The 26,583-nt window shown below is 51.3% G+C and overlaps 1 protein-coding gene across 3 annotated transcripts in view; it reads left to right on the forward strand.

Moving 5' to 3' along the window:
- The window catches only part of ABCA3 (ATP binding cassette subfamily A member 3), a 64,646-nt gene that overhangs the window by 17,631 nt on the left and 20,432 nt on the right, over positions 1 to 26,583 (forward strand). For all 3 annotated transcript variants that reach the window (XM_023189146.2, XM_023189148.1, XM_023189147.1), the window contains 10 exons: positions 2,984 to 3,243; positions 5,932 to 6,048; positions 6,293 to 6,413; positions 16,307 to 16,480; positions 19,706 to 19,887; positions 23,686 to 23,829; positions 24,303 to 24,432; positions 25,165 to 25,319; positions 25,544 to 25,699; positions 25,907 to 26,117. In XM_023189146.2, coding sequence (XP_023044914.1) covers positions 2,984 to 3,243; positions 5,932 to 6,048; positions 6,293 to 6,413; positions 16,307 to 16,480; positions 19,706 to 19,887; positions 23,686 to 23,829; positions 24,303 to 24,432; positions 25,165 to 25,319; positions 25,544 to 25,699; positions 25,907 to 26,117 — 1,650 coding nt within the window. The remainder of the gene's footprint in view (positions 1 to 2,983; positions 3,244 to 5,931; positions 6,049 to 6,292; positions 6,414 to 16,306; positions 16,481 to 19,705; positions 19,888 to 23,685; positions 23,830 to 24,302; positions 24,433 to 25,164; positions 25,320 to 25,543; positions 25,700 to 25,906; positions 26,118 to 26,583) is intronic.

Below are 26,583 nucleotides of genomic sequence, written 5' to 3' on the forward strand. Positions count from 1 at the left end.
TTTGAGATGGAGTCTCTCTCTGTCGCCCAGGCTGGAGTGCGGTGGCACAATCTCAGCTCACTGCAAGCTCCGCCTCCCGGGTTCACGCCATTCTCCTGCCTCAGCCTCCTGAGTAACTTGAACTACAGGTGCCCGCCACCACGCCCGGCTGATTTTTGTATTTTTAGTAGAGATGGGGTTTCACTGTGTTAGCCAGGATGGTCTCAATCTCCTGACCTTGTGATCCACCCACCTCGGCCTCCCAGAGTGCTGGGATTACAGGCATGAGCCACTGCACCTGGCCTATTTTTTTTTAAGACAAAATCTTGCTCTGTCGCCAGGCTAGAGTGCAGTGGCGCAGCCTTGGCTCACTGCAACCTCTGCGTCCCGGGTTCAAGCAATTCTCCTGCCTCAGCCTCCCGAGTAGCTGGAATTACAGGCACACACCACCACGCCCAGCTAATTTTTGTATTTTTAGTAGAGATGGGGTTTCACCGTGTTGACCCAGGATGGTCTCGATCTCTTGATCCCATGATCCACCCGCCTCGGCCTCCCAAAGTTCTGAGATTACAGGCGTGAGCCACTGCGCCCAGCTGTATTTGAGCTTTTAAAAGCTTCAGTTTGCGTCCTTGGGGCTTGGTTTACATTTTCCTTTTCTTCCTGGCCTTCTCTGTGTGCAGACTTACTGGCATTTTTTGCTCCGTGGTCCTTGTGCACCTGATCCATGGCTTCACGGAATCAGTGTGGTGTTCATGGAAGCCAGATCTTGGTTACTCTGATGCCCTATCAGTGTTTGTCTTCATGTGGATGTGGCAAGCGGTTGGAATATGTGCCTCCTCTGAAGCACGGTCTTGTCTTGGAACTGAACTAGGGACAGTTCAGTTCACAAGAAGTGACTTGGACGCAGGACTAGGCTTAGCTGTCAGGCCAGGCAAGACCCCACTACAGGTTCTGGGTGGAAGTCCACGGTGTTCTGGAGAATGCCGTATTTCACAGGTCTGGCAGGAGACAGAACTCATGGAAGTTTGCCATGGAAGTCACAGCAATGTCCCGTCCCTCCATGAGGCTTGACTCTGAGACACAAGCACCAGGCAGGCAGGAGGCAGCATGCTTGCAGCCAGTGCTTAGCGATGTTCCTTACTGGTGCCAGGGCTGCCACCAGGCTAATGCTTTAGGGCAAGATTTTACATCTAGAAAAGGAACTAAGATGAACAAGACCTGGTATGGGGTGTGCGAGGCCCCAGAGCAAGGCCTTTGACAGGTCACCCAGTCTGGGGCTCAGGAGAAGCTATGTCCGGCTGTCACACATGATGCTTGCTGCAGCAGGGGACTGCAGTAGGGGACACTGGCTGCTGAGACCAGGGACTGGGCAGGAGTTCATCAGCTCCCTCCTGTTTTTGGGGAACAATTCCCTAAGCTTGGAAGCAAGAGAAAAGCAATCTCAAAGGAAAAGACTGGCAGATTTCAGCATGTACAAACTGAAAATTTGCCCAACATGAAAAGGCCTAATGGTGATTTAAAAAAAAAAAACAAAGCACGTAGCAGACTGGGGAAACCCTTTGTGGCAGATGACACAGAGCAAATATCTTTTGTTAGAAAAAAACATTTTGTTCCTAAGAATAGTCAGTTAGTCCTCAGCAAGACAGAGAACCTGACGGGGAAGAAAAGTTGGCTGGAAAAACCAGCTCCTAGGAAAGCCCCAGGAGATAGAACGTGTGTGAGACTGGCATGGCGTAGGGGCTGGTCAATTGTAGCCCCAGTATTGCCTCCAGGTGTCCATGCCTTACACCTACTAATACGACTGATAAAAATTCAGCCCTCGCGGCCGGGCGCGGTGGCTCAAGTGTGTAATCCCAGCACTTTGGGAGGCCGAGACGGGCGGATCACAAGGTCAGGAGATCGAGACCATCCTGGCTAACATGGTGAAACCCCATCTCTACTAAAAATACAAAAAACTAGCCGGGCAAGGTGGCGGCGCCTATAGTCCCAGCTACTCGGGAGGCTGAGGCAGGAGAATGGCATGAACCCAGGAGGCGGAGCTTGCAGTGAGCTGAGATCCGGCCACTGCACTCCAGCCTGGATGACAGAGCGAGACTCCGTCTCAAAAAAAAAAGAGAGAATTCAGCCCTCACGGCTGGGCACAGTGGCTCACACCTGTCATCCCAGCATTGGGAAGCTGAGGCAGGTGGATCACCTGAGATGAGAAGTTTGAGACCAGCCTGGCTGGCCAACATAGTGAAAGCCCATCTCTACTAAAAATACAAAAAAAAAAAAAGAAGAAAAGCCAGGCATGGTGGCATGCACCTATAATCCCAGCTACTTGGGAGGCTGAGGCAGAAGAATTGCTTGAACCCAGGAGGCAGAGGTTGCAGTGAGCTGAGATCGTGCTATTACACTCCAGCCTGAGTGAGAAAGCGAGACTCTATCTCAAAAAAAAAAAAAAAAAGGCCAGGCATGGTGGCTCACGCCTGTAATCCTAGCATATTGGGAGGCTGAGGCAGGTGGTTCATGAGGTCAGGAGATTGAGCCATCCTAGCTAACATGGTGAAACCCTGTCTCTAATAAAAATACAAAAAATTAGCTGAGTGTGGTGGCGGGTGCCTGTAGTTCCAGCTACTTGGGAGACTAAGGCAGGAGAATCGCTTTAACCTGGGAGGTCGAGGTTGTGGTGAGCCAAGATCGTGCCGCTGCACTCCATCCTGGGCCACAGTGCAAGACTCCATCTGGGGAAAAAAAAAAAAAAAGTGATCATGTATGCGATTTTTTTGTGTGTTGCGTTAGTTACAAAGTGGAAGTGACAATCACATCACTTCTCATTTGCTGTCATTATGTGGTGCGTTTCCCTCCTTCTTCCGTGGTACCACTGAGCTGCCACGGGGGTCCTGAGCCGAAGTCACTCTATTGCCCCAAGCATCCCTTCCCCTATGGACCCCATGCACATAGCCCTCCGCCCTCAAGAGCAGCTCCTTGAGGTGGCTGGGCCATCTTCTGCTCCCACACCCAGGGTACATCCGGGAAGGCTTCCTGGCTGTGCAGCACGCTGTGGACCGGGCCATCATGCAGTACCATGCCAATGCTGCCACACACCAGCTGTTCCAGAGACTGATGGTGACCATCAAGAGGTTCCCGTACCCGCCGTTCATTGCAGACCCCTTCCTTGTGGCCATCCAGTACCAGCTGCCCCTGCTGCTGTTGCTCAGCTTCACCTACACCGCGCTCACCATTGCCCGTGCTGTCGTGCAGGAGAAAGAAAGGAGGCTGAAGGTGACTGCCCACATTGACTTCCCAACACTCTAGAAACCGCACTGTCCTGGGGAGGCCATGTCCAAGGACTTGGTGTTTTGGTATTATTTTTTCTTTATTTGTTTTTGTTTTTGTTTTTTTTGAGACAGAGTCTTGCTCTGTCTCCCAGGCTGGAGTGCAGTGGCGCGATCTTGGCTCACTGCAAGCTCTGCCTCCCGGGTTCACGCCATTCTCCTGGCTCAGCCTCCTGAGTAGCTGGGACTACAGGCGCCCACTACCTCGCCCAGATAATTTTTTGTATTTTTAGTAGAGACGGGGTTTCACCGTGGTAGCCAGGATGGTCTCGGTCTCCTGACCTTGTGATCTGCCCACCTCGGCCTCCCAAAGTGCTAGGATTACAGACATGAGCCACTGCGCCTGGCCTAGTATTATTTTTTCTTAGAGACAGGGTCTCGCTCTGCTACCCAGGCTCGAGTGCAGGGGTGCAAACACTGCTCACTGCAGCCTCAACCTCCCCTTGCTCAAGTGATCTTCCCACCTCCACCCACCAAGTAGCTGGGACTACAGGTGTGCACCACCACAGCCAGCTCATTTTTTTTGTTGCAGAGGTGGAAGTCTTTCTTTTTCTTTTTTTTTTGAGACGGAGTCTCGCTCTGTCGCCGGGGCTGGAGTGCAGTGGCCGGATCTCAGCTCACTGCATGCTCCGCCTCCCGGGTTTACGCCATTCTCCTGCCTCAGCCTCCCGAGTAGCTGGGACTACAGGCGCCCACCACCTCGCCCAGCTAGTTTTTTGTATTTTTTAGTAGAGACGGGGTTTCACCATGTTAGCCAGGATGGTCTCGATCTCCTGACCTCGTGATCCGCCATCTCGGCCTCCCAAAGTGCTGGGATTACAGGCTTGAGCCACCGCGCCCGGCCAGAAGTCTTTCTGTGTTGCCAAGGCTGGTCTCAAACTCTTGGCCTCAAGAAATTCTCCCATTTCAGCCTCCCATCTCAGCCTGCCATAGTGCTGGGATCACAGGCATGAGCCGTTGCACCTGGCCAGGGGCTCGTTTTGAGACTGTCTGGTTGTTGATCTGGTGCCATAAATAACTTTAATAAAACTGTGCAGCATTGAGGGAGTCAGCAGTGGGCTATAAAAGGATTCTGAAAAAAGTTGTGTGCACATAGACTTGTGCAGATACACAGATCAAATAGGGCAAAACGTGAAACTGAACCCAAGCAGTGGGAATGTGAGAGACCATTGTGCTCCTCTTCTCGCTGTTCCAGAGGTCAGAAATGATGCATAAGAAAGGGCTAACCCTGGGCATTGGCACACACCTGTAATCCCAGCACTTTGGGAGGTTGAGGCGGGCGGATCACTTGAGGTCAGGAGTTCAAGACCAGCCCGGACAACATGGTGAAACCCCGTCTCTACTAAAAATACAAAAATTAGCCGTGCATGGTAGCATGCACCTGTAATCCCAGCTGCTCGGGAGGCTGAGGCATGAGAATCACTTGAACCCAGGAAGTGGAGGTTACAGTGAGCCGAGATCATGCCACTGCACTCCAGCCTGGGCAGCAGAGCAAGACTCCAAGAAAGAAAGAGAGAGAGAAGAGAGAGAGAGAAAGAAAACAGAGAAAAGGAAGGAGAGAGAAAGCAAAGAAAAAGAAAAGAAAGGAAAAGAAAGAAAGAAAAATGAAATGAAAGAAAGAAGGAGGGAGGGAAGGAAGGAAGGAAGGAGCTGAATTTTTAACTTTATTTTTAATTAACTTCAGTTGAAACGGCCACACCCGGCTGCTGGCTGCCATATTGGTCAGTGTGGCCGCCCCAGGACTCCCCAGGCACTTTTGGTCAGTGGAGGAACTGGGTTTCCTCATCACCACTCCTGACTCCTTGGTGGGGCAGGTGAGGAAGGAAGGTGTGGTCAGAGCTGTCCCATCACTGCGCCTCATCCTTCACTGCAGAGGTTCTGGGCCTCTCCTTTCAGAGTAGAGGAGGACAAGAGAATGAATGGCTATGGCATCCACAGCTATGGTCTGATCTGCTGTCACGTCTCATGGCCAAGGAGGCTGGTGTTGGTGTGGTTGGGAACTGGCAGGGTCTTTCGGCCCACCCCCAGAGGGGCTGGGCTCCTGCCACCTGACGTAGGACCCAAGCTGCATTGCACGGCTTTGGGGGACAATCTCAAGTACCAAGAAAGACTGGGGAGCATGCGCTGGGAGCGTGGAATCGCTCCACAGAATAGAAGGCTGGCCGGGTGCAGTGGCTCATACCTGTAATCCCAGCACTTTGGGAGACTGAGGCAGGCAGATCACTTGAGCCCAGGAGTTTGAGCAAGATAAGCCTGGCCGACATAGTAAGACCCTGTCTCTACCAACAAATTTTTAAAAGGAACCAGGCATGGTGGCAGCCATCAGTAGTCCCAGCTACTCAGGAGGGTGAGATGGGAGGCTCGCTCAAGTCCAGGAGTTCAAGGCTGCAGTGATCTATGACTGTGCCACTGCACTCCAGCCTGGGTGACATGGTGAGACCCTGTCTCCAAAAAAAAAAAAAAAAAAAAGAGGAAAGATAGGAGAGGGCAGTTTTATTTTCCACTTGAGGCTAAACGTTGTCGAATGCGGGGCTACTGGGACAGTCGGATTCAGGCCTGCTGCCGTCCAGCCTGGCACATGCCGTCCTGGTGGGCAGTGGCGGGCCCCCAGCAGCGTGGCAGCTTCTCTCCCCAGGAGTACATGCGCATGATGGGGCTCAGCAGCTGGCTGCACTGGAGCGCCTGGTTCCTCTTGTTCTTCCTCTTCCTCCTCATCGCTGCTTCCTTCATGACCCTGCTCTTCTGTGTCAAGGTGAGCGTGGCATCGGTGGGGCTCTGGCGAGGACGGGGAGAGCCAGGATACCCCAGGAGGGCCCTCTTGGGAAGAACTCTGTGGTCAGTGACTTCAGAGAGAGTCTGTCCCTCATCGGGGAGAGGAGCAGTGGATGTCCTACTCCTCTTGGTGGAGCCAGGTCCCTGTGAGCAGGGATGGTCAGGAGTCCTCCTGGTCTACCTCCGCTGGCCTGCCCTGCCTGACTCCTGCCTGCGTCCTGCAGGTGAAGCCGGATGTAGCCGTGCTGTCCCGCAGCGACCCCTCCCTGGTGCTGGCCTTCCTGCTGTGCTTCGCCATCTCTACCATCTCCTTCAGCTTCATGGTCAGCACCTTCTTCAGCAAAGGTGAGTCCCAGTCATGGGGCAGAGTGGGGTTGTCAAGGGGCCAAAGGCCATCTGCATGGAAATAACCCAGAGGCTGTGACTGGAAGGGAGAGGGCCCTGGTGGACCTGCCCAGGGAGGAGTTGACCAGGGGAAGGTCGGACTGGGAGGAAGAGAGTCAACGTAATTTAGGGAGAAGGAGAATTCAGAGAAGGCAGGTGTGTGGCTGGCCATGCCGAGTGCTGTCCAGCTGCCCAAAGGGACTGTGAGCTGAAAGTGAGGACAGTGAGCCCGGCTGTGCGCAGAGCCTTGTGGTGACAGTTACGCTGAAGGTAGTTTCTCGTGTCTGGATTGTGTGTGTTCACTTTGTTATCATTCTCCTTTGCTGCTTTCTTTTCCTTTCCTGCCTTCTGTTGGGCTGATACAGTCTCCTCTCGTGCCTTTTACCTTGGATGGTTCAGAGGCTATAAGTTGTGTTTCTCTTTCTTTAGTGATCACCTTTAATGTTTCACTTAATTACTTAACTCTAAGATTCCAAAAAGTGAAGTTATTCAGTACGCCCAGCCTCCTCCCAGATAAAACTCCAACCTCACCACCACTCTAAGGGGTTCCCTTTTTTTTTTTTTTTTTTTTATTTGAGACAGTGTTGCTCTGTTGCTCAGTCTGGAGTGCAGTAGTGTGATCTCAGCTCACTGCAATCTCTGCCTCTGGGGTTGACGTGATTCCTGTGCCTCAGCCTCCTGAGTAGCTGGGATTACAGGCACACGCCGCCACGACTGGCGAATTTTTTTTTTTCTTTTTTTGCATTTTTAGTAGAGACGGAGTTTCACCATGTTGTCCAGGCTGGTCTTGAACTCCTGACCTCAAGTGATCCACCCTCCTTGGCCTCCCAAAGTGCTGGGATTACAGGTTGAGCCACTGCGCCTGGCCTTTTTTTTTTTTTTTTTTTTTGAGACTGCCTCTTATTCCGTTGCCTAGGCTAGAGTGCAGTGGCACAGACACAGCTCACTGCAGCCTTGAACTGCTGGGCTCAAGCTGTCTTCCGGCCTCAGCCTTCTGAGTAGCTTGGACCACCGGTACGTGCCACCACACCTAGCTTTTTTTTTTTTTTTTTAGAGATGAGTTCTCACCATGTTTCCCAGGCTGGTCTGGAACTCCTGATCTCAAGTGATCCTCCTACCTCAGCCTCTCAAAGCATTGGGATTACAGGTGTGAGCCAACATGCCTGACCTCCTAACTTTTATTGTTGTCTAGTTTATCATTTAAGAAAACCTAAGTGACCAGGGATGGTAGCTCACACCTGTAATCCCAGCTCTTTAGAAGGCCAAGGCAGGAGGATCACTTGAGCCCAGGAGTTTAAGACCAGCCTAGGCAACATGGCAAGACCCTCTCCAAAAAAATGTTTAAAAATTAGCCAGGTGGCCAGGCGCGGTGGCTCAAACCTGTAATCCCAGCACTTTGGGAGGCCGAGACGGGTGGATCACAAGGTCAGGAGATTGAGACCATCCTGGCTAACATGGTGAAACCCTGTCTCTACTAAAAAATACAAAAAAAAAACTAGCCGGGCGAGGTGGCGGGCGCCTGTAGTCCCAGCTACTCTGGAGGCTGAGGCAGGAGAATGGCGTAAACCTGGGAGGCGGAGCTTGCAGTGAGCTGAGATCCGGCCCTTGCACTCCAGCCCGGGCGACAGAGTGAGACTCTGTCTCAAAAAAAAAAAAAAAAAAAAAAAATTAGCCAGGTGAACAGGCGCAGTGGCTCACACCTGTAATCCTAGCACTTTGGGAGGCCAAGGAGGGCAGATCATGAGGTCAGGAAATGGAGACCATCCTGGCTAACACAGTGAAACCCCATCTCTACTAAAAATACAAAAAATTAGCCAGGCATGGTGGCGGCGCCTATAGTCCCAGCTACTCAGGAGGCTGAGGCAGGAGAATGGCGTGAGCCCGGGAGGTGGAGCTTGCAGTGAGCCAAGATTGCGCCACTGCACTCCAGCCTGGGAGACAGCGAGACTCCGTCTCAAATAAATAAATAGATAAATAAATAAATAAACAAACAAATAAAAATTAGCCAGGTGTGTGTGGTGGCATAGCCTTGTGGTCCTAGCTACTTGGGAGGCTGAGATGGGAAGATTGCTTAATCCCAGGAGGCAGATGTTGCAGTGAGCTGAGTTTGTACCACTGCATTCCAGCCTGGGTAACAAGAGGGACCCTGTCTCAAAAAAAAAAAAAAAAATCATAAACAGTTGTTTCCTACGTGCCATTCCTGTGCTTTGCCAACATATTTGATGTGCATGTGATTTTTGTGTACCCAGCCTCTTTAGAGTCACATATTTGAGTAGTTCTTCTAGTAGGCATTGGTGAGTGGTCGATGGTTTTCACTTTGTACGTCCAAAGATGTCTTTATTTTGCCCTCACTACTGTATAGTATTTTAGCTGCCTGTGAAATTCTCCACAGATAGGTACTCTCCCTTGGCAATTTTATAATGTTATCTTATTGCCATCTGATACTCATTTTTTTTTTTTTTTGAGACGAAGTCTCGCTCTGTCGCCCAGGCTGGAGCGCAGTGGCCGGATCTCAGCTCACTGCAAGCTCTGCCTCCCGGGTTTACGCCATTCTCCTGCCTCAGCCTCCCGAGTAGCTGGGACTACAGGCGCCCGCCACCTCGCCCGGCTAGTTTTTTTTTTGTATTTTTTAGTAGAGACGGGGTTTCACCATGTTAGCCAGGATGGTCTCGATCTCCTGACCTCGTGATCCGCCCGTCTCGGCCTCCCAAAGTGCTGGGATTACAGGCTTGAGCCACCGCGCCCGGCCTGATACTCATTGTTAATGGGAAGTTTGTTGAAAGTCTAGGTGTGATTTTTCTTTATGAACATTTCGATCTGAGGGCTCATGTGTCTTTGGTTAGAATTTCAATGAGATTTCTGGTAGTATCTCATCAGACTTTGCTGTGTGTGTGTGTGTGTGTGTGTGTGTGTGTGTGTGTGTGTGTGTGTATGTGTATGTAAAATCCATATAATTTACGGCCAGATGCCGTGGCTCACGCCTGTAATCCTAGCACTTTGGGAGGCCCAGGTGGGTGAATCATGAGGTCAGAAGATCGAGACCATCCTGGCCAACATGGTGAAACCTCATCTCTCCAAAAAAAAAAAAAAAAAAGCAAAAATTAGCCAGGCATGATCGTGATGGCGGGCACCTGTAGTCCCAACTACTCGGGAGGCTGAGGCAGGAGAATTGCTTGAACCCAGGAGGCGGAGGTTGCAGTGAGCCGAGATTGTGCCACTGCACTCCAGCCTGGCAACAGAGCAAGACTCTGTCTCAAAAAAAAAAAAGAAAAGAAAAAAAAAAAAAAGGATGGGCGTGGTACTTCACGCCTTTAATCCCAGCACTTTGGGAGGCCAAGGTGGGCAGATCATCTGAGGTCGGGAGTTCGAGACCAGCCTGACCAACATGGAGAAACCCCATCTCTACTAAAAATACAATATTAGCCCGGCATGGTGGCCCATGCCTGTAATCCCAGCTACTCGGGAGGCTGAGGCAGGAGAATTGCTTGAACCCTGGAGGCAGAGGTTGTGGTGAGCCGAGATCACGCCACTGCACTCCAGCCTGGGCGACAAGAGCAAAACTTGGTCTCAAAAAAAAAAAAAAAATTACCACTGTGGCTGATTTAAGTATTCACATCATTGTGCAGCCACCCCCATGTCCACCTCCAGAATAGTTTTCATGTTTCCCGACTGAAACTCAGTCCCTGTGAAACACTGACTCCCCCGCCCCCATTCCCTGGAAACCAGCCTCCTACTTCCTGTCCCTATGAGTTTGATGACTCTAGGGACTTCATGTAAGAGGAATCGTACAGTGTTTATATGCTGTGCCTGGCTTATTTCACTGAGCATAGCATCCCCAAGGTTCCTCTGTGTTGTAGCCTGAATGCCCCTCCTTTTTAAGGCTAGATGATATTCCATAATGTAGATGGGCCACATTTTGTTTACTTGTTCATCTGTCGACGGACTCTTGGGTGCCCCTACTTTGTGGCTGTTATGAGTGTGCTGTGCTGGACACAGGTCCCTGCTTTTAATTCTTTGGGTGTACACCCAGAAGTGAAATTGCTGAATCCTATGGCAATTCCGTGTTTAACTTTTGAGAAATTGCCAGACTGTCTTTCCCACAGTGTCTGTACCTCTGCGTGTTCCCACCAGCAGCGCACAGGTTGCCAGTCTCCTGCATCTTCCTGAACACCTGTTGTTTTCTGATTGATTGTTTTTTATAGTCACCATCCTAATGGGTGTGAGGAGGTATTTCTCAGTCTTTCACGTCTCTTAAGTACTTTTTTTTTTCTTTTTGTTTTGAGACAGAGTCTCGCTGTGTTGCCCAGGCTGAGTGTAGTGGCACAGTTGGCTCACTGCAACTTCCACCTCCCGGGTTCAAGCGATTCTCCTGCCTCAGCCTCCCAAGTAGCTGGGATTACAGGCTCCTGCCACCATGCCTGGCTAATTTTTGTATTTTTAGTAGAAACTGGATTTTGCCATGTTGTCCAGGCTGGTCTCAAACTCCTGACCTCAAGTGATCCTCCCACCTCCGTCACCCAGAGTGCTGGGATTATAGGCATGAGCCACCAAGCCCGGCTTCTTAATTTCTTTTTCTTTTTAACTATACTTTAACAACCCCCTTTCTTCTTCTTCCTCTTTTTTTTTTTTTTTTTTCCTGACAGAGTCTCACTCTGTCGCCCAGGCTGGAGTGTAGTGGCACAATCTTGGCTCACTGCAAACTCTGCCGCCTGGGTTCAAGCAATTCTCCTGCCTCAGTCTCCAAAGTAGCTGGGACTACAGGCACACACCACCATGCCCAACTAACTTTGTATTTTTAGTAAAAACGGGGTTTCACCATGTTGGCCAGGCTGGTCTTGAACTCCTGACCTCAGGTGATCCACCAGCCTCCGCCTCCCAGAGTGCTGGGATTACAGGCGGGAGCCACCACACCTGGCCCCAGATAGTCTTATACTGATACCCAGATGCTGCTTGCCTTTTCTACCATGTTGACATTTATAGTGATGGTACAAAAACAATAATGAGCAAAACCACTAGACCCTGAGCATAAATCAAGACAGCAAGCCATATTATCATCATTGTGTTCTGCACTGCCACATACAACAAGCAAACAAACAAAAAATGCCAACTTCTTGTTTTAATTTAATTTTATTTATTTATTTATTTTTTGAGATATGGTCTCGTTATGTTGCCCAGGCTGGAGTACAGGGGCCTGATCTCGACTCACTGCAACCTCTGACTCCCAGGGCTCAAGTGATCCTCCCCAGTTCAGCCTCCCAAGTAGCTGGGGCCACAGTTGTGTGACACCATGCCCGGCTAATTTTTGTAGTATTTGTAGAGCTGGGATTTCACCATGTTGCTTGGGCTGGGAAAAAAAAAAAGCCAATTTCGGTCAGGTGTGGCAGCTCATGCCTGTAATCCCAGCACTTTGGGAGGCCGAGGCGGGCGGATCACCTGAGGTCAGGAGTTCGAGACCAGCCTGGCCAACATGGTGAAGCCCCATCTCTACTAAAAATACAAAAAAAATTAGCTGGGCGTGGTTGTGGGCACCTCTAATCCCAGCCACTCAGGAGGCTGAGGCAGGAGAATTGCTTGAACCCGGGAGGCAGAGGTTGCAGTGGGCTGAGATTGCACCATTGCACTCTAGCCTGGGCAACAACAGCCAATTTCACTCACAAATGTCCTTGACAAAGCAGTAAAAAAAAAAAATTTATTAAATCTCAACTCTCAAGTATACTTCATTTAGTATTCTGTGTGACAAAATGGGATGTACACATAAAGTACTTGTACTGAACCGTGGATTATCTTGAGGAAAAGTACATGTACAGTTGCTTGAGTTGTCAGCAAAACTAGCCACTGTTTTCATGGGGCACCATTTTTGCTTGAAGGAACAACCACTAGACTGTAGTTATTCCTCCTCGAGTATTTGGTAGGCATTTTCTCCAGTATGAGCCTGTCTTTTTAAGGAAAACAACTGGTAGTTTCTGACATCAATACTGCAGTTCAGGCCGGGCGTGGTGGCTCAAGCCTGTAATCCCAGCACTTTGGGAGGCCGAGACGGGCGGATCACGAGGTCGGGAGATCGAGACCATCCTGGCTAACACGGTGAAACCCCGTCTCTACTAAAAATACAAAAACTAGCTGGGCGAGGTGGCGGGCGCCTGTAGTCTCAGCTACTCGGGAGGCTGAGGCAGGAGAATGGCGTAAACCCGGGAGGCGGAGCTTGCAGTGAGCTGAGATCCGGCCACTGCACTCCAGTCTGGGCGACAGAGCAAGACTCCGCCTCAAAAAAAAAAAAAAAAAAAAAATACTGCAGTTCAAGCTTTCAAGCAAAAAATAGAATTTGGCAAACTGAAATCTGTGACTTCCCGGTACTTAAAGAACTTTTTATAGAGCCAGTGATAATATTAACAAATGTAATTTTAAAAATATTATACGATAAAATATGCCAATGTTTGGAACATCCGTGTAACTCAAAAAGCAGTATTTTCCAAACGAACTGATGCATCATGTTATAAAATCATACAAGTTTTAAAAATCCAAAGTGCGGCTGAGCGTGGTGGCTCATGCCTGTAATCCCAGCACTTTGGGAAACTGAGGCGGGCGGATCGCCTGAGCTCAGGAGTTCAAGACCAGCCTGGACAACATGGTGAAACTCTATCTCTACTAAAAATACAGAAAATTAGGCCGGGCATGGTAACTCACGCCTGTAATCGCAGCACTTTGGTCAGCCGCGGCAGGTGGATCACGAGGTCAGGAGTTCAAGAGCAGCCTGACCAAGTTGGTGAAACCCCGTCTCTACTAAAAATACAAAAATTAGCCAGGTGTGGTGGTGGGCACCTATAATCCCATCTACTCAGGAGGCTGAGGCAGGGAATTGCTTGAACCTGGGAAGCGGAGGTTGCATTGAGCCGAGATCATGCCATTGCACTCCAGCCTGGGTGAAAAGCGAGACTCTCTCTCCAAAAAAAAAAAAAAAAAAAAATCCAAACTGCAGGATAAACCAATGGGTGTTCACATAACAGAGCGCAAAAAGTTTGTTGGCTACTTCATGGCAACTAACCCTTTCCGAAATTACTGCTTCTTCAGTGGTGCTTGAATGGTGTAATATCAAAAAATATCCACAGATATCTGTAAAAACCATTACAATACCCTTTACTTTTCCAACTATGTATCTGTGTGAATCCAGATTTTCTTTATATACATCAACCAAACAACGTAAAAGGGTAAATAGGGCCGGGCGCAGTGGCTCAAGCCTGTAATCCTAGCACTTTGGGAGGCCGAGGCAGGTGGATCACGAGGTCAAGAGATCGAGACCATCCTGGCCAACGTGGTAAAACCCCATCTCTACTAAAAATACAAAAATTAGCTGGGTGTAGTGGCACATGCCTGCAGTCCCAGTGACTCGGGAGGCTGAGGCAGGAGAATTGCTTGAACCCAGGAGGTAGAGGTTGCAGTGAGCCAAGGTCGTGCCACTGCACTCCAGCCTGGTGACAGAGTGAGACTCCATCTCAAAAAAAAAAGAAAAAAAGAAAGAAAAGGGTAAATAGGCAGATATGAGGACCCATCTGTAATCTGTTAAGTCAGACATTATGGAGGTTTACAAAAATGTAGAACATTGTTCCTGACTCAAGCACCAGAGGTGGGAAAAAGACCAATAAAGAAAAAAAAAAAATCAGCCAGGCGTAGTGACTCGTGGTGACTCACCGTGACTCACGCCTGTAATCCCAGCACTTTGGGAAGCCAAGGTGGGCAGATTGTTTGTGCCCAGGAGTTCAAGCCCAGTCTGGGCAACATGACGAAAACCTGTCTCTACTTAAAAATACAGAAAAAAATTAACTGGGCCCAGTGGTGCATGCCTGTAATCCCAGCTACTCAGGAGGCTGAGGTGGGATTATTGCTTGAGCCCGGAAGGCGGAGGTTGCAATGAGCTGAGGTCACACCACTGCACTCCATCCTGGGTGACAGAATGAGACCCTGTCTCAGATCAAAAAAAGAAAGAAAGAAAGAAAGTTGGAAAAAACACTGCTGCTCTTCTTAATAAATTGTGGAAATTGTTTTTTTTTTTGTTGTCGTTTTTGGGTTTTTTTTGAGACGGAGTCTCGCTCTGTCGCCAGGATGGAGTGCAGTGGCACGATCTCAGCTCACTGCAATCTCTGCCTCCTGGGTTCAAGCAATTCTCCTGCCTCAGCCTCCTGAGTTGCTGAGACTACAGGTGCGCACCACCACTCACGCCCAGCTAATTTTTGTATTTTTAGTAGAGATGGGGTTTCACCATGTTGGCCAGGATGGTCTTGATCTCTTGACCTTGTGATCTTCCCACCTCAGCCTCCCAAAGTGTTGGGATTACAGGCATGAGCCACCACACCCAGCTGGGGTTTTTTCATAAATTTATGTTAACTTGTGATAGATTTATTACTGTTATTCTTATATTTAACAGGCTTTAAATGTTCTTAGTATGAATTTCTTACTGAATCAATATGGATATATATAACCCACATTTAAAAAGCCCTTTGGTGTCCTTAATAAATTTTTTTTTTTTTTTTTTTTTTTTTGAGACGGAGTCTCGCTTTGTCGCCCAGGCTGGAGTGCAGTGGCGCGATCTCCACTCATTGCAAGCTCCGCCACCTCCCTGGTTAACACCATTCTCCTGCCTCAGCCTCCCTAGAAGCTGGGGCTACAGGCGCCCGCCACCACGCCTGGCTAATTTTTTTGTATTTTCAGTAGAGACGGGGTTTCACCGTGTTCGCCAGGATGGTCTCAATCTCCTGACCTCGTGATCCACCCGCCTCGGCCTCCCAAAGTGCTGGGATTACAGGCGTGAGCCACTGCGCCCGGCCTCCTTAATAATTTTTAAGGATAGAAAAGGGTCTTAAGACCAAAGATTTTAATGGCCAGGCACGGTGGCTCAGACGTGTAATCCCAACACTTTGTGAGGCCAAGGCGGGAGGATCCCTTGAGCCTAGGAGCATTAGACTAGCCCTGACAAAATAGGGAGACCCATCTCTATAAAAAAAATTTAAAAATTAGCTAGGCATGGTACTGCATGCCTGTTGGTCCCAGCTACTCTCCCTAGCTGGAGGTGGGAGGACCTCGGGCCCAGGAGGTAGAGGCTGCAGTGAGCCATGATGACCCCACTGTACTCCAGCCTAGGTGACAGAGGGAAATTCAATCTCAAAAGGAAAAAAAAAAAAAACAAAGAAAACCAAAGAGTTTGAGCACTGCTGGCATGGACAGAAAACATGCCCATCTCTCCGCTCTCAGTAATCCACTCACCTCTTCCGGGGCCTTCTCACATGTCACCTCCTCGAAGCCTTCCCGGCCGTCGGGAGCCTCTTCTCCTATCCTGCGCCTCCTTGCTGCATCCAGCATGTGTCTCCATCCAGCACACCTTGCTCTCTGTCTCCCAGCTAGATTCCAGGTGGGGGTGGGAGGGGTTTTCTCTGTTTTCCGTGGGGCTGCCTCCCTTGTGCCTGGAAAAGAGTGGGTGCTCAGTGCATATCTGACAAATGAATAAATGGATGAGAGAGATCCGGCAGCCCAGGCAGCAGTGGGGCTTAGGCGGGAATCAGGGGTTTGGGATCAGCCACGTCAGGTGTGCAGTATCAGGGAGGCAGCTGGATGGGAGGCAGAGGAGGGACTGGAGCTGTTGGTGTGGGGGTCCCTGTGATGGGGGCACCACTTGGAGAAGAGGCTGCTGGCCACACCTGGTGTCCCCCCATGTGCCAGGGCTTGTGTCTCGTGTGGACGGCAGGTGCCAGGAGCAGGTTGGGTGGCTCAGCCCCAGGAGGAGGGGGTTCCCTGTACCTCTGGGAGCCCAAGCCCCTTCCGAGGGCACTGACACTCACGCCCCCCGGGTCTTCCAACACCTGCAGCCAACATGGCGGCAGCCTTCGGCGGCTTTCTCTACTTCTTCACCTACATCCCCTATTTCTTCGTGGCCCCTCGGTACAACTGGATGACTCTGAGCCAGAAGCTCTGCTCCTGCCTCCTGTCCAACGTCGCCATGGCAATGGGAGCCCAGCTCATTGGGAAATTTGAGGCGAAAGGTGAGTGTTTGCCTTGCCCAGCCTGTTCTTTCTGAATCAGTAACCTTTGAGACCACCCAGACACAAGTGCCTCCAACAGCAAGGCTCCACCTAGGACGGTTGGTAGGCTTTTGGGACCGCTGAAGCCAGTGGCATCCGCAGACAGCGCTGAGTGTGGGCTGGGTAGCTGGGCACGGCCCCGGGAGAGGGAAGCTCAGCTGCACGGCACAGCCGCAGGTGATGGGAGCCATAGGGCAGTGGGCCAAAGAAGCCCAAAGCTCGGAGGACAAGAAGGTTGGAATATATAGCAGCGGCATCACACACACGTCTGACTGATGGTGGGATCTAACTCAATGATCTGAGCCTCTTTCAGCTTTTTTTTTTTTTTTTTAATTTTAAATATTTTATAGAGATGGGGTCTCACTATGTTGCTCAGCCTGGTCTCAAACTCCTGACCTCAAGCAATCCTCCTGCCTCAGCCTCCTGAATAGCCAGGATTACAGGTGTGAGCCACCACATCTGGCCTCTTCCAGCTTCCTGAGACATTCAAAATGATTACATCAGAGAGGCTGGGCACAGTGGCTCACGCCTGTAATCCCAGCACTTTGGGAGGCCGAGGCGGGCAGATCACGAGGTCAGGAGATCAAGACCATCCTGGCTAACACAGTGAAACCCTGGCTATACTAAAAACACAAAAAATTAGCCGGACGTGGTGGCGGGCGCCTGTAGTCCCAGCTACTTGGGAGGCTGAGACAGGAGAATGGCGTGAACCCAGGAGGCGGAGCTTGCAGTGAGCTGAGATCATGCCACTGCACTCCAGCCTGGTCGACAGACTCTATCCCAAAAAAAAAAAAAAAAATTACTACATCAGAGATCTCAGAATCTAGGGTTTTAAGGACTTTTTTTTTTTTTTTTGACAGAATCTCACTCTGTTTCCCAGGGTGGAGGGCAGTGATGTGATCTTGGCTCACTGCAGCCTCTGCCTATGGGCTCAAGTGATCCTCCCACCTCAGCCTCCCAAGTACCTGGGATCACAAGCATGCACTACCGTGCCCGTCTAACGTTTTTGTATTTTTAGCAGAGAGGGGTTTTGCCATGTTGGCCAGGCTCGTCTCGAACTCCTGACCTCGTGATCTGCCCTCGGCCTCCCAAAGTGCTAAGATTACAGGTGTGAGCCACTGAAGCTGGCTGGTTTTGAGGGCTTCTGATCAACCACTGCTCTTGGTAAAGGGTAGAATTAGCATCTTCCCAGTGCCTCCTGCATTGGCTGGTGATGGCAACAGAGACGCCTGAGAGAGCAACAAGTGATAAACGACAGCATTTTTTTTTCTTTTCTTTTTTGTTTTTTGAGACAGGGTCTCACTGTGTCACCCAGCCTGGAGTGCAATGGCACCATCACGACTCACTTTTTCTCTTAATTTTTATGAACATCTCAACATTGCTGCATTGGGGGTCAAGTCTCCAACACATGAATTTGGGGGGCCCAGCCAAGCCATGGCACCATGCAGTTCCTAGCTGCAGCTTGCAAAGGTCTGGGTCTGTGGAAGGAGGTGGGAGTGTCCAGTGTTGCTTTGCCTTTCATTAGAACGATTCTTTGCAGTCAGCAGTGTCTTCTGACACTTTAGCTTTTACATTATCTGTGTTTCCTAGTGTGTTGATAAAATGTAGACTTTGTTCTTTTGCTCTCTTTTTAACAATTTTTTTTAGAGACAGGGTCTTACTCCATTGCCCAGGCTGGAGTGCAGTAGCATGATAATAGCTTACTGTAGCCTCGACCTCCCAGACTCAAGTGATCCTCCCACCTCAGCCTCCTGAGTAGCTGGGACCACAAGCACGTACCACCATACCTGGCTAATTTGTCTGTGTTGCCTAGGCTGGTCTCAAACTCCTGGCCTCAAGTAGTCCTCCTGTGTCAGCCTCCCAACGTGCTGGGATTACAGATGTAAGCCACCACGTCCAGCTAGAGTGAATTTTCTTAAAACAGACAAATCTCTGGTTGTTTGAAAGTGCAAATTCACCAAGGCTGGAGAGCATTATTTTCTTCGGGCTCCTCGGCCAAACAGAGGGTGTTTGGATACACAGATCCCCAGCGCTGTCAGGACTACAATGTTGGCAAACCAGAGAGAAGATGAGAAACATGAGCTCCATTAAAGAGAGGTTTACACATGTTTGAAATATTTCTGTGATTAAAAAAGACTTACGGCCGAGGCAGGAAGAAGGAATTTGAGGCAGGAGTTTGAGACCAGCCTGGACAACATAGCAAGACCCCGTCACTACAAAATTAAAATGTGAAAAAAGAGTAATACTAGGCTGGATGGGGTGGCTCACATCTGTAATCCCAGCACTTTGGGAGGCCAAGGCGGGTGGATTACTCAAGGTCAGGAGTTCAGCCCGGCCAACATGGCGAAACCCTGTCTCTACTAAAAATACAAAAATTGGTGGGGCATGGTGTCTCACGCTTGTAATCCCAGCACTTTGGGAGGCCGAGGCAGGCGGATGATGGGGTCAAGAGATCGAGATCATCCTGGCCAACATGGCGAAACTCCATCTCTACTAAAAATACAGAAATTAGCTGGACGTGGTGGCACGCTCCTGTAGTCCCAGCTACTCAGGAGGCTGAGGCAGGAGAACCGCCTGAACACGGGAGGAGGAGGTTGCAGCGAGCCGAGATCGTGCCACTGTACTCCAGCCTGGCAACAGAGTGAGACTCCATCTAAAAAAAAAAGAAAAAAATTAACCAGGTGTGGTGTCATGCTCCTATAATCCCAGCTACTCCGAAGGCTGAGGCAGGAGAATCATTTGAACATTGGAGGCAGAGGTTGCAGTGGGCCAAGGTCACACCACTGCACTCCAGCCTAGGCGACAGAGCGAGACTCCATCTCAAAAAAAAAAAAAAGATTTATGCTAAATGCACATTGACCCACATTGGCCTTACCGAAATCATAGATGTGGGTGCATATGTATATGTGTACATATGTGCATATATGTCACAGATTAATTGCAGGTCTGTCTAGTCAGTGAATGAGCTGTTGCTAGTCTGTGACTTAATGATTTTGTGATCTGTATTTACCTTCCAGACTTGAAGAAAGCTGTCCAACTTGTTATAAAACCAGGAAGGGAAAAGGCATGCCGACCAAGCAGTGACCGTGCAAGGTCACACGTGCACACGCGTGCCACCAGGGGCTTCAGGGTCCCTGGGCCCCCAGCCTGCCGGCTTTCGGGCCACTTTCCCGGTGTGTCTTGCAGGCATGGGCATCCAGTGGCGAGACCTCCTGAGTCCCGTCAACGTGGACGACGACTTCTGCTTCGGGCAGGTGCTGGGGATGCTGCTGCTGGACTCTGTGCTTTATGGCCTGGTGACCTGGTACATGGAGGCCGTCTTCCCAGGGCAGTTCGGCGTACCTCAGCCCTGGTACTTCTTTATCCTGGTGAGTTCTGATGCCCGGCTCCTGATCTGCCGCCTCTGTGAGTGCAGAGGTGTCCCCAGTGCCTGCTCAGGGACCCCTCCAAGTCCCCGGCATGCAGTGCCTGCGTGGGGCTGGGACACAGAACCCTGCCCTGTGCACAGGGAGTGGCGTGTCCCCGAGGGCCCTTGGGACTAGTTCACAGAGAGATAAAGACCCACCATGCCCAAGAGAAATCCTTCTGCTCCACAGCCTGAAACAGAGGGGTGCAAAAAACGGGCTGCTCAGGCCCCCTCTCTGCAAGACCCACGCACGCAGCCTCTGCTGCCCACCTGCCTCCTCAACTCCTGCCTCCTTTCTCGTAAAAAGTATCTGACTGGGCTTTCTGCCTACAAAATCTAGCTTCTTATAAAAATTATCGCATTCCTGGAATCTGTAGCTCAGTCCTACTGGTGAGATGAACACTGTTGACATTTGGTATGTACTTTGCCGAGTTTCCTTCTCTTCACTTACTGTCATAGAGCACATGTGGATGGACATATAGCATAGCTTCATTTGTTTTATAAAAATGTGATTGGAGGCCTGGTGTGGTGGCTCACGCCTGTAATCCCAGCACTTTGGGAGACCGAGACAGGAGGATCACCTGAGGTTAGAAGTTTGAGACCAGCCTGGCCAACATGGCAAAACCCCGTTTCTACTAAAGAAATACAAAAGAGGCCGGGCGCGGTGGCTCAAGCCTGTAATCCCAGCACTTTGGGAGGCCGAGACGGGTGGATCACGAGGTCAGGAGATCAAGACCATCCCGGCTAATACGGTGAAACCCCGTCTCTACTAAAAAATACAAAAAACTAGCCGGGCAAGGTGGCGGGCGCCTGTAGTCCCAGCTACTCGGGAGGCTGAGGCAGGAGAATGGCATAAACCTGGGAGGCAGAGCTTGCAGTGAGCTGAGATCTGGCCACTGCACTCCAGCCTGGGCGACAGAGCGAGACTCCGGTCTCAAAAAAGAAAAAAAAGAAATACAAAAGAAAAAAAAATTAGCTGGGTGTGGTGGCAGGCGTCTGTAACCCCAGCTACTCAGGAGGCTGAGGTAGGTAGAATTGCTTGAACCCGGGAGGCGGAGGTTGCAGTGAGCTGAGACCGCACCATTGCACTCCAACCTGGGCGACAGAGCAAGACTCTGTCTCAAAAAAAAAAAAAGGATAGGCACGGTGACTCATGGCTGTGATCCCAGCACTTTGGGAGGCTGAGGCAGGCAGATCACGAGATCAACAGATCAAGACCATCCTGGCTAACACGGTAAAACGCCGTCTCAACTAAAAATACAAAAAAATTAGCTGGGTGTGGTGTCAGGCACCCGTAGTCCCAGTTACTCGGGAGGCTGAGACGGGAAAATGGTGTGAACCTGGGAGGCGGAGCTTGCAGTGAGCCGAGATCAAGCCATCGCACTCCAGCCTGGGCGATAGAGCGAGACCCCGTCTCAAAAAAAATAAAAATAAAAAATGGGATCGAGGTGGACACAGTTGCTCATCCCTGTAATCCCAGCACTTTGGGAGGCTGAAGTGGAAGGATGACTTGAGGCCAGGAGTTAGAGACCCGCCTGGGCAACATAGTGAAGCCCCCATCTCCACAAAATAAATAAAAAATTAAAAAAATTAGCCAGGCGGCACATGCCTGTGGTCCCCACTCCTTGGGAGGCTGAGGCAGAAGAATCACTTGAGCCCAGGAGGTGGAGGCTGCAGTGAGCCGTGTTCACCAGTGAGCCATGTTCACCACACTCCAACTTTGGTGACAAAATGAGAACCTGTCTAAAAAAAAAAAAAAAATCGTATCGTAAAGAATGCTTACAAGTTACTTTTCTTAACCTAACAGTACAACTCAGATATCTTAAATACATACATGTATTTGTCTATTTATTAATATAGTTTTAAATTATCTAAACATATTGATAAATGTTGTTATATTTTTAAATATATTTCTCTCTAAGTATATACCTTTTTAAGAAGCACTTTCATTTAAAATGACACACAGTATTCCATCCTGTGGGCTCATCACCACATACTTAACTAATTCCCTACCGATGGCTAGTTAAGGTCATTTTTTTTTTTTTTTTTTTTTAGACGGACTCTCGCTCTGTCCCCCAGGCTGGAGTGCGGTGGCACCATCTCGGCTCACTGCAAGCTCCGCCTCCCATAGTGCTGGGATTACAGGCGTGAGCCACCGCGCCTGGCCTGAGGTCATTTTTTTTGTTTCTTTGATTCGGAGTCTAGTTCTGTTGCCCAGGCTGGAGTACAGTGGCATGATCTCAGCTCACTGCACCCTCCACCTCCCAGGTTCAAGCGATTCTCCTGCCTCAGCCTCCTGAGTAGCTGGGATTACAGGTGCCCACCACCACCATGCCCAGCTAATTGTTGCATTTTAGTAGAGATGGGGTTTCACCATGTTGGCCAGGCTGGTCTGAACTCCTGACCTCAGGTAATCCACCCGCCTCAGCCTCCCAAAGTACTGGGATTATAGACGTGAGCCACCACCTCTGGCCAAGGCCATTTCTGGTTTGATTCTTCGATTCCACAAATATTTATCAAGTGTCCTCTATTTTAATTCATCAACTGTAAGATGACACTGATCATTAACGGTAATGGTTACTTTGTCTATCACTAAGAAAGAAAACTGCCACAGTTACACTGTGGCATTTTATGATTTAAGATGCATTCTGATTTTTTTTTTTTTTTTTTTTTTGGGGACAGAGTCTTGCTCTGTCGCCCAGGCTGGAGTGCAGTGGCGCGATGTCGGCTCACTGCAAGCTCTGCTTCCCGGGTTCACGCCATTCTCCTGCCTCAGCCTCCTGAGTAGCTGGGACTACAGGTGCCCGCCACCACGCCCAGCTAATTTTTTTGTATTTTTTAGTAGAGATGGGGTTTCACCGTGTTAGCCAGGATGGTCTTGATCTCCTGACCTGGTGATCAGCCCGCCTCAGCCTCCCAAAGTGCTGGGATTACAGACGTGAGCCACCGCAACCAGCCAAGATGCATTCTGATTTTAAAATAAGTTTACATATGAGAGCTATGTCCCTGAGAACCAGTGGAGTGCAGTGTGTGCCGTATGCCCTTCTGGATGCTGGAAGTGCACTGGGCATGAAGCTGAGGGTGAACATGTCCCTGGCCCACAGCTGCGCTGGTGCTGATCCTGCCAAGGCACTGCTTCCACCTTCCATGGTGCTCTGCCCACACCACTGTGTCGACTGCATCCATGTAGGCACCAGGCTGTCCTCGAGGGCAGTGTGTGAAGTGTGTGACTGTGTTATTACCCCATGCACTGAGCTGTTTCTGTAATGGCCACAGAGAAGATGGGAAGAGGCTTCCTTGTACTAGAGGGAGGCATGGCGCCTTCAGCTTCTCTTGCTTACAGTCATGAGCTCATGTGGGGCTTGAGCAAAGAAACAGCCGGGTGGCATGAGGACACAGCTTCCTTTCCATTTTGGCCCCAACATCCCTCTGGACTGGAGCGTTAGATAACTTCTCTCTGTATGAAATTTCATAGCTGACAAACTCCCTTTCCCCTGTATCGGATCTGAGTTCATCTTCACAAGCCTGTGTGTAACTGTTACACCCACTCACCAGGTTAGGAAACTGAGGCTTAGAACCTTCACAGGGATGAAACAAGTCAGGGCACTCTGGGGCTGTCCCTGAGCGGTGCCTTCTCCACGGCAGTGTCGCAAAGGCCTGGGACAGAGGGTGCATGGCTGTGTGCATCTAGTGTGTCTGCTGGTGGTTGCTTTGCTCGTCACAAACAGAACAAACTGACAGCTGTCTGCTTCCCTCCCAGCCCTCCTATTGGTGTGGGAAGCCAAGGGCGGTTGCAGGGAAGGAGGAAGAAGACAGTGACCCTGAGAAAGAGCTCAGAAACGAGTACTTTGAAGCTGAACCAGAGGACCTGGTGGCTGGGATCAAGATCAAGCACCTGTCCAAGGTGCCGCCTCCTGTGGGGACAGGGAGGGCCGGGGCTGCCAGGACCATGGGGAAGACTTACCAACATGGCGGTGAGACCTCATGGCCCGCCATGTACTCCCTCTGAGCCTTGCTACCTCCTGCCCTGAAAGAGGGCAGGAACCCTCCGCTGCCCTCTAACCAGTTCCTCAGGGCACAGACCACATCTCCAGCTTCTCAGGAAATGCCAGACTCAGCCATCCAGCAGTGCCTCGGCCTCATGGGCCTCGCAGGATTGCAGAGACACTGAGGGTGTCTGGGACGTGTTGGGGCTGGGAGAGACCAGAGGGGAGCAGCCAGGAGCAGCATCTGCCCAAAACGTCCCTCCCCTCTGCACACTGATGGTGACGCTAGGCTTGGTTCCTTCTGAGACACCCGGGCAGGGGAGCAGGAGAGGCCTTGGCCATGAGCCTCGGGGCTGTGGGTAGCCCAGGGCAGCCTCTGCCTTTCCTGCAGGTGTTCAGGGTGGGGAACAAGGACAGGGCGGCCGTCAGAGACCTGAACCTGAACCTTTACGAGGGACAGATCACTGTCCTGCTGGGCCACAATGGCGCCGGGAAGACCACAACCCTTTCCATGCTCACAGGTGAGGACTGGACAGGCCCCCCTTTAACATCATCTCAGCGCAAGCCCCGCCTCATTCCCTCAACGGGGCTTTCAGGCCTTCCCCAACCACAGCGGCAAGAGATGCGCCTCAGCCCCGCAGGCCCAGCGGGACATGCAGGGACTGCCCTCCTCACCGCCTCTGTCCAGGACATGCTGGGGGACCCCCAGGGACCCCTGCCCTCCTCACCGCCTCTGTCCAGGACATGCCGGGGGACCCCCAGGGACCCCTGCCCTCCTCACCGCCTCTGTCGGTGGCTGCCCGAGCTTGACGAGGTCAGTAAAAACAGGCCACACAGGAGCAGCTCAACCCCGTGCTAATTCTGTCACCAAACCCCCCTCTGAGAGCTCTCCCCTGTGCACCACACCCCCTGCTGGCATTTCACTCTGTCTTCCCCAAGCACCAAGGTGTCTGGCAGTGGCACAGGCCGGGACCTGGGGCGGGGACTGATTGTGGTGACTCGTCTGTGTGTGTGTGACGTGGGTTTCTCCTCACCAACCAACTGTGCGTCCCGGTGGCAGGACTGTTTCCATGCTGCTGCTTTTTCCCCCTGGCCCAGCTGAAGCCCACCCCGGTGGGAGCGGGGTTCCCGGCCGTCTCAAGGACAGGGTCCTCAGAGGACATTAGGGGAGACAGACGGGGTAGGGGCCTTTACCCCAGGTGCTGACGAGCAGGATCTTCATGCTGAATGTGGGGTCTCCTGCTGGGCCCCAGGTCTCTTTCCCCCCACCAGTGGACGGGCATACATCAGCGGGTATGAAATTTCCCAGGACATGGTTCAGATCCGGAAGAGCCTGGGCCTGTGCCCGCAGCACGACATCCTGTTTGACAACTTGACAGTCGCAGAGCACCTTTATTTCTATGCCCAGGTGAGCTGGGGGCCAGGGGTGTCCTGGGGGTGTTTCCACTGATGTGCTCGAGTTTCCGGGGCAGTCTTCCAAGGAGCTAAACTGGAGGAAGGGAGCCAGGAGGACAGGAGCCAGGGTTCTGAGTGCAGCCACGTCAAAGAGAGGTTCCTCTCACCAGAAACTCGCTGGCCAGGGTCAGCCTTCTGCCAGGACCCCTGCATTCCCTGCGTCCCCTGTCGTTGCAGCTAAAGGGCCTGTCGCGCCAGAAGTGCCCTGAAGAAGTCAAGCAGATGCTGCACATCATCGGCCTGGAGGACAAGTGGAACTCACAGAGCCGCTTCCTGAGCGGGGGCATGAGGCGCAAGCTCTCCATCGGCATCGCCCTCATCGCAGGCTCCAAGGTGCGGCGGTGGGACTGGAGGCAGTGGGCTCCCCTCCTGCTCGACCTGGGCTGGCCCTTCCGCCATGGCCCAGGCACCCTGGCCCTTGACTCCCCAGAGAAGGCCATCACCGTCTTTGGAGGACTCGAGCTGACTCCACGAACCCCTTGATGGGCCAGCCTGGGGTGTGGCTCTACCAGCGTCACGAGGCTGTGTCTCTGCCTCCAGGTGCTGATACTGGACGAGCCCACCTCGGGCATGGACGCCATCTCCAGGAGGGCCATCTGGGACCTTCTGCAGCGGCAGAAGAGTGACCGCACCATCGTGCTGACCACCCACTTCATGGACGAGGCTGACCTGCTGGGAGACCGCATTGCCATCATGGCCAAGGGAGAGCTGCAGTGCTGCGGGTCCTCGCTGTTCCTCAAGCAGAAATACGGTGAGTGGTGGGGCCAGCCTGCAACGGGGTCAGTGTCCTGGCTGCTGTGCTGAGGGAATGGCTGCTACCCTCATGAAGGGCCCTGAGATCAGGCAGGGCCTCCTGTCTGTTGCTTCTGGGTGGAGAGCCCAACTGGGCAGGGGGCTTGTGAGAGGGAAGAGGCAGGAAACGGAGCTGAAAGTCTCAATTTGGTTAGGATGTAGTTCAGCCATGACCAGAAGAACAGAGGCCAAGCCCAGTGCCACGGAGCAGCACTGCCCTTGGAGAGGCCGACACACGCACCAACGTGGCATCTGCCTCATAAGAGCAGCTCACAGCATGGCCAGGGCCAGTGGGCTGACGGGATCTGGGCTCAGGCCTCTGACTGTGCAACTGCAGCTTCCCTCTCAAGGTCACCTCCTGGTCCAGCATGTCCCGGGTGTGCCAGCGTCCCCCACATTCCGATAGGGGGTGGAGCAAAGACATA

Source organism: Piliocolobus tephrosceles, chromosome 17, assembly GCF_002776525.5.
Source record: "Piliocolobus tephrosceles isolate RC106 chromosome 17, ASM277652v3, whole genome shotgun sequence".
In the NCBI taxonomy this organism is placed as follows: Eukaryota; Metazoa; Chordata; class Mammalia; order Primates; family Cercopithecidae; genus Piliocolobus; species Piliocolobus tephrosceles.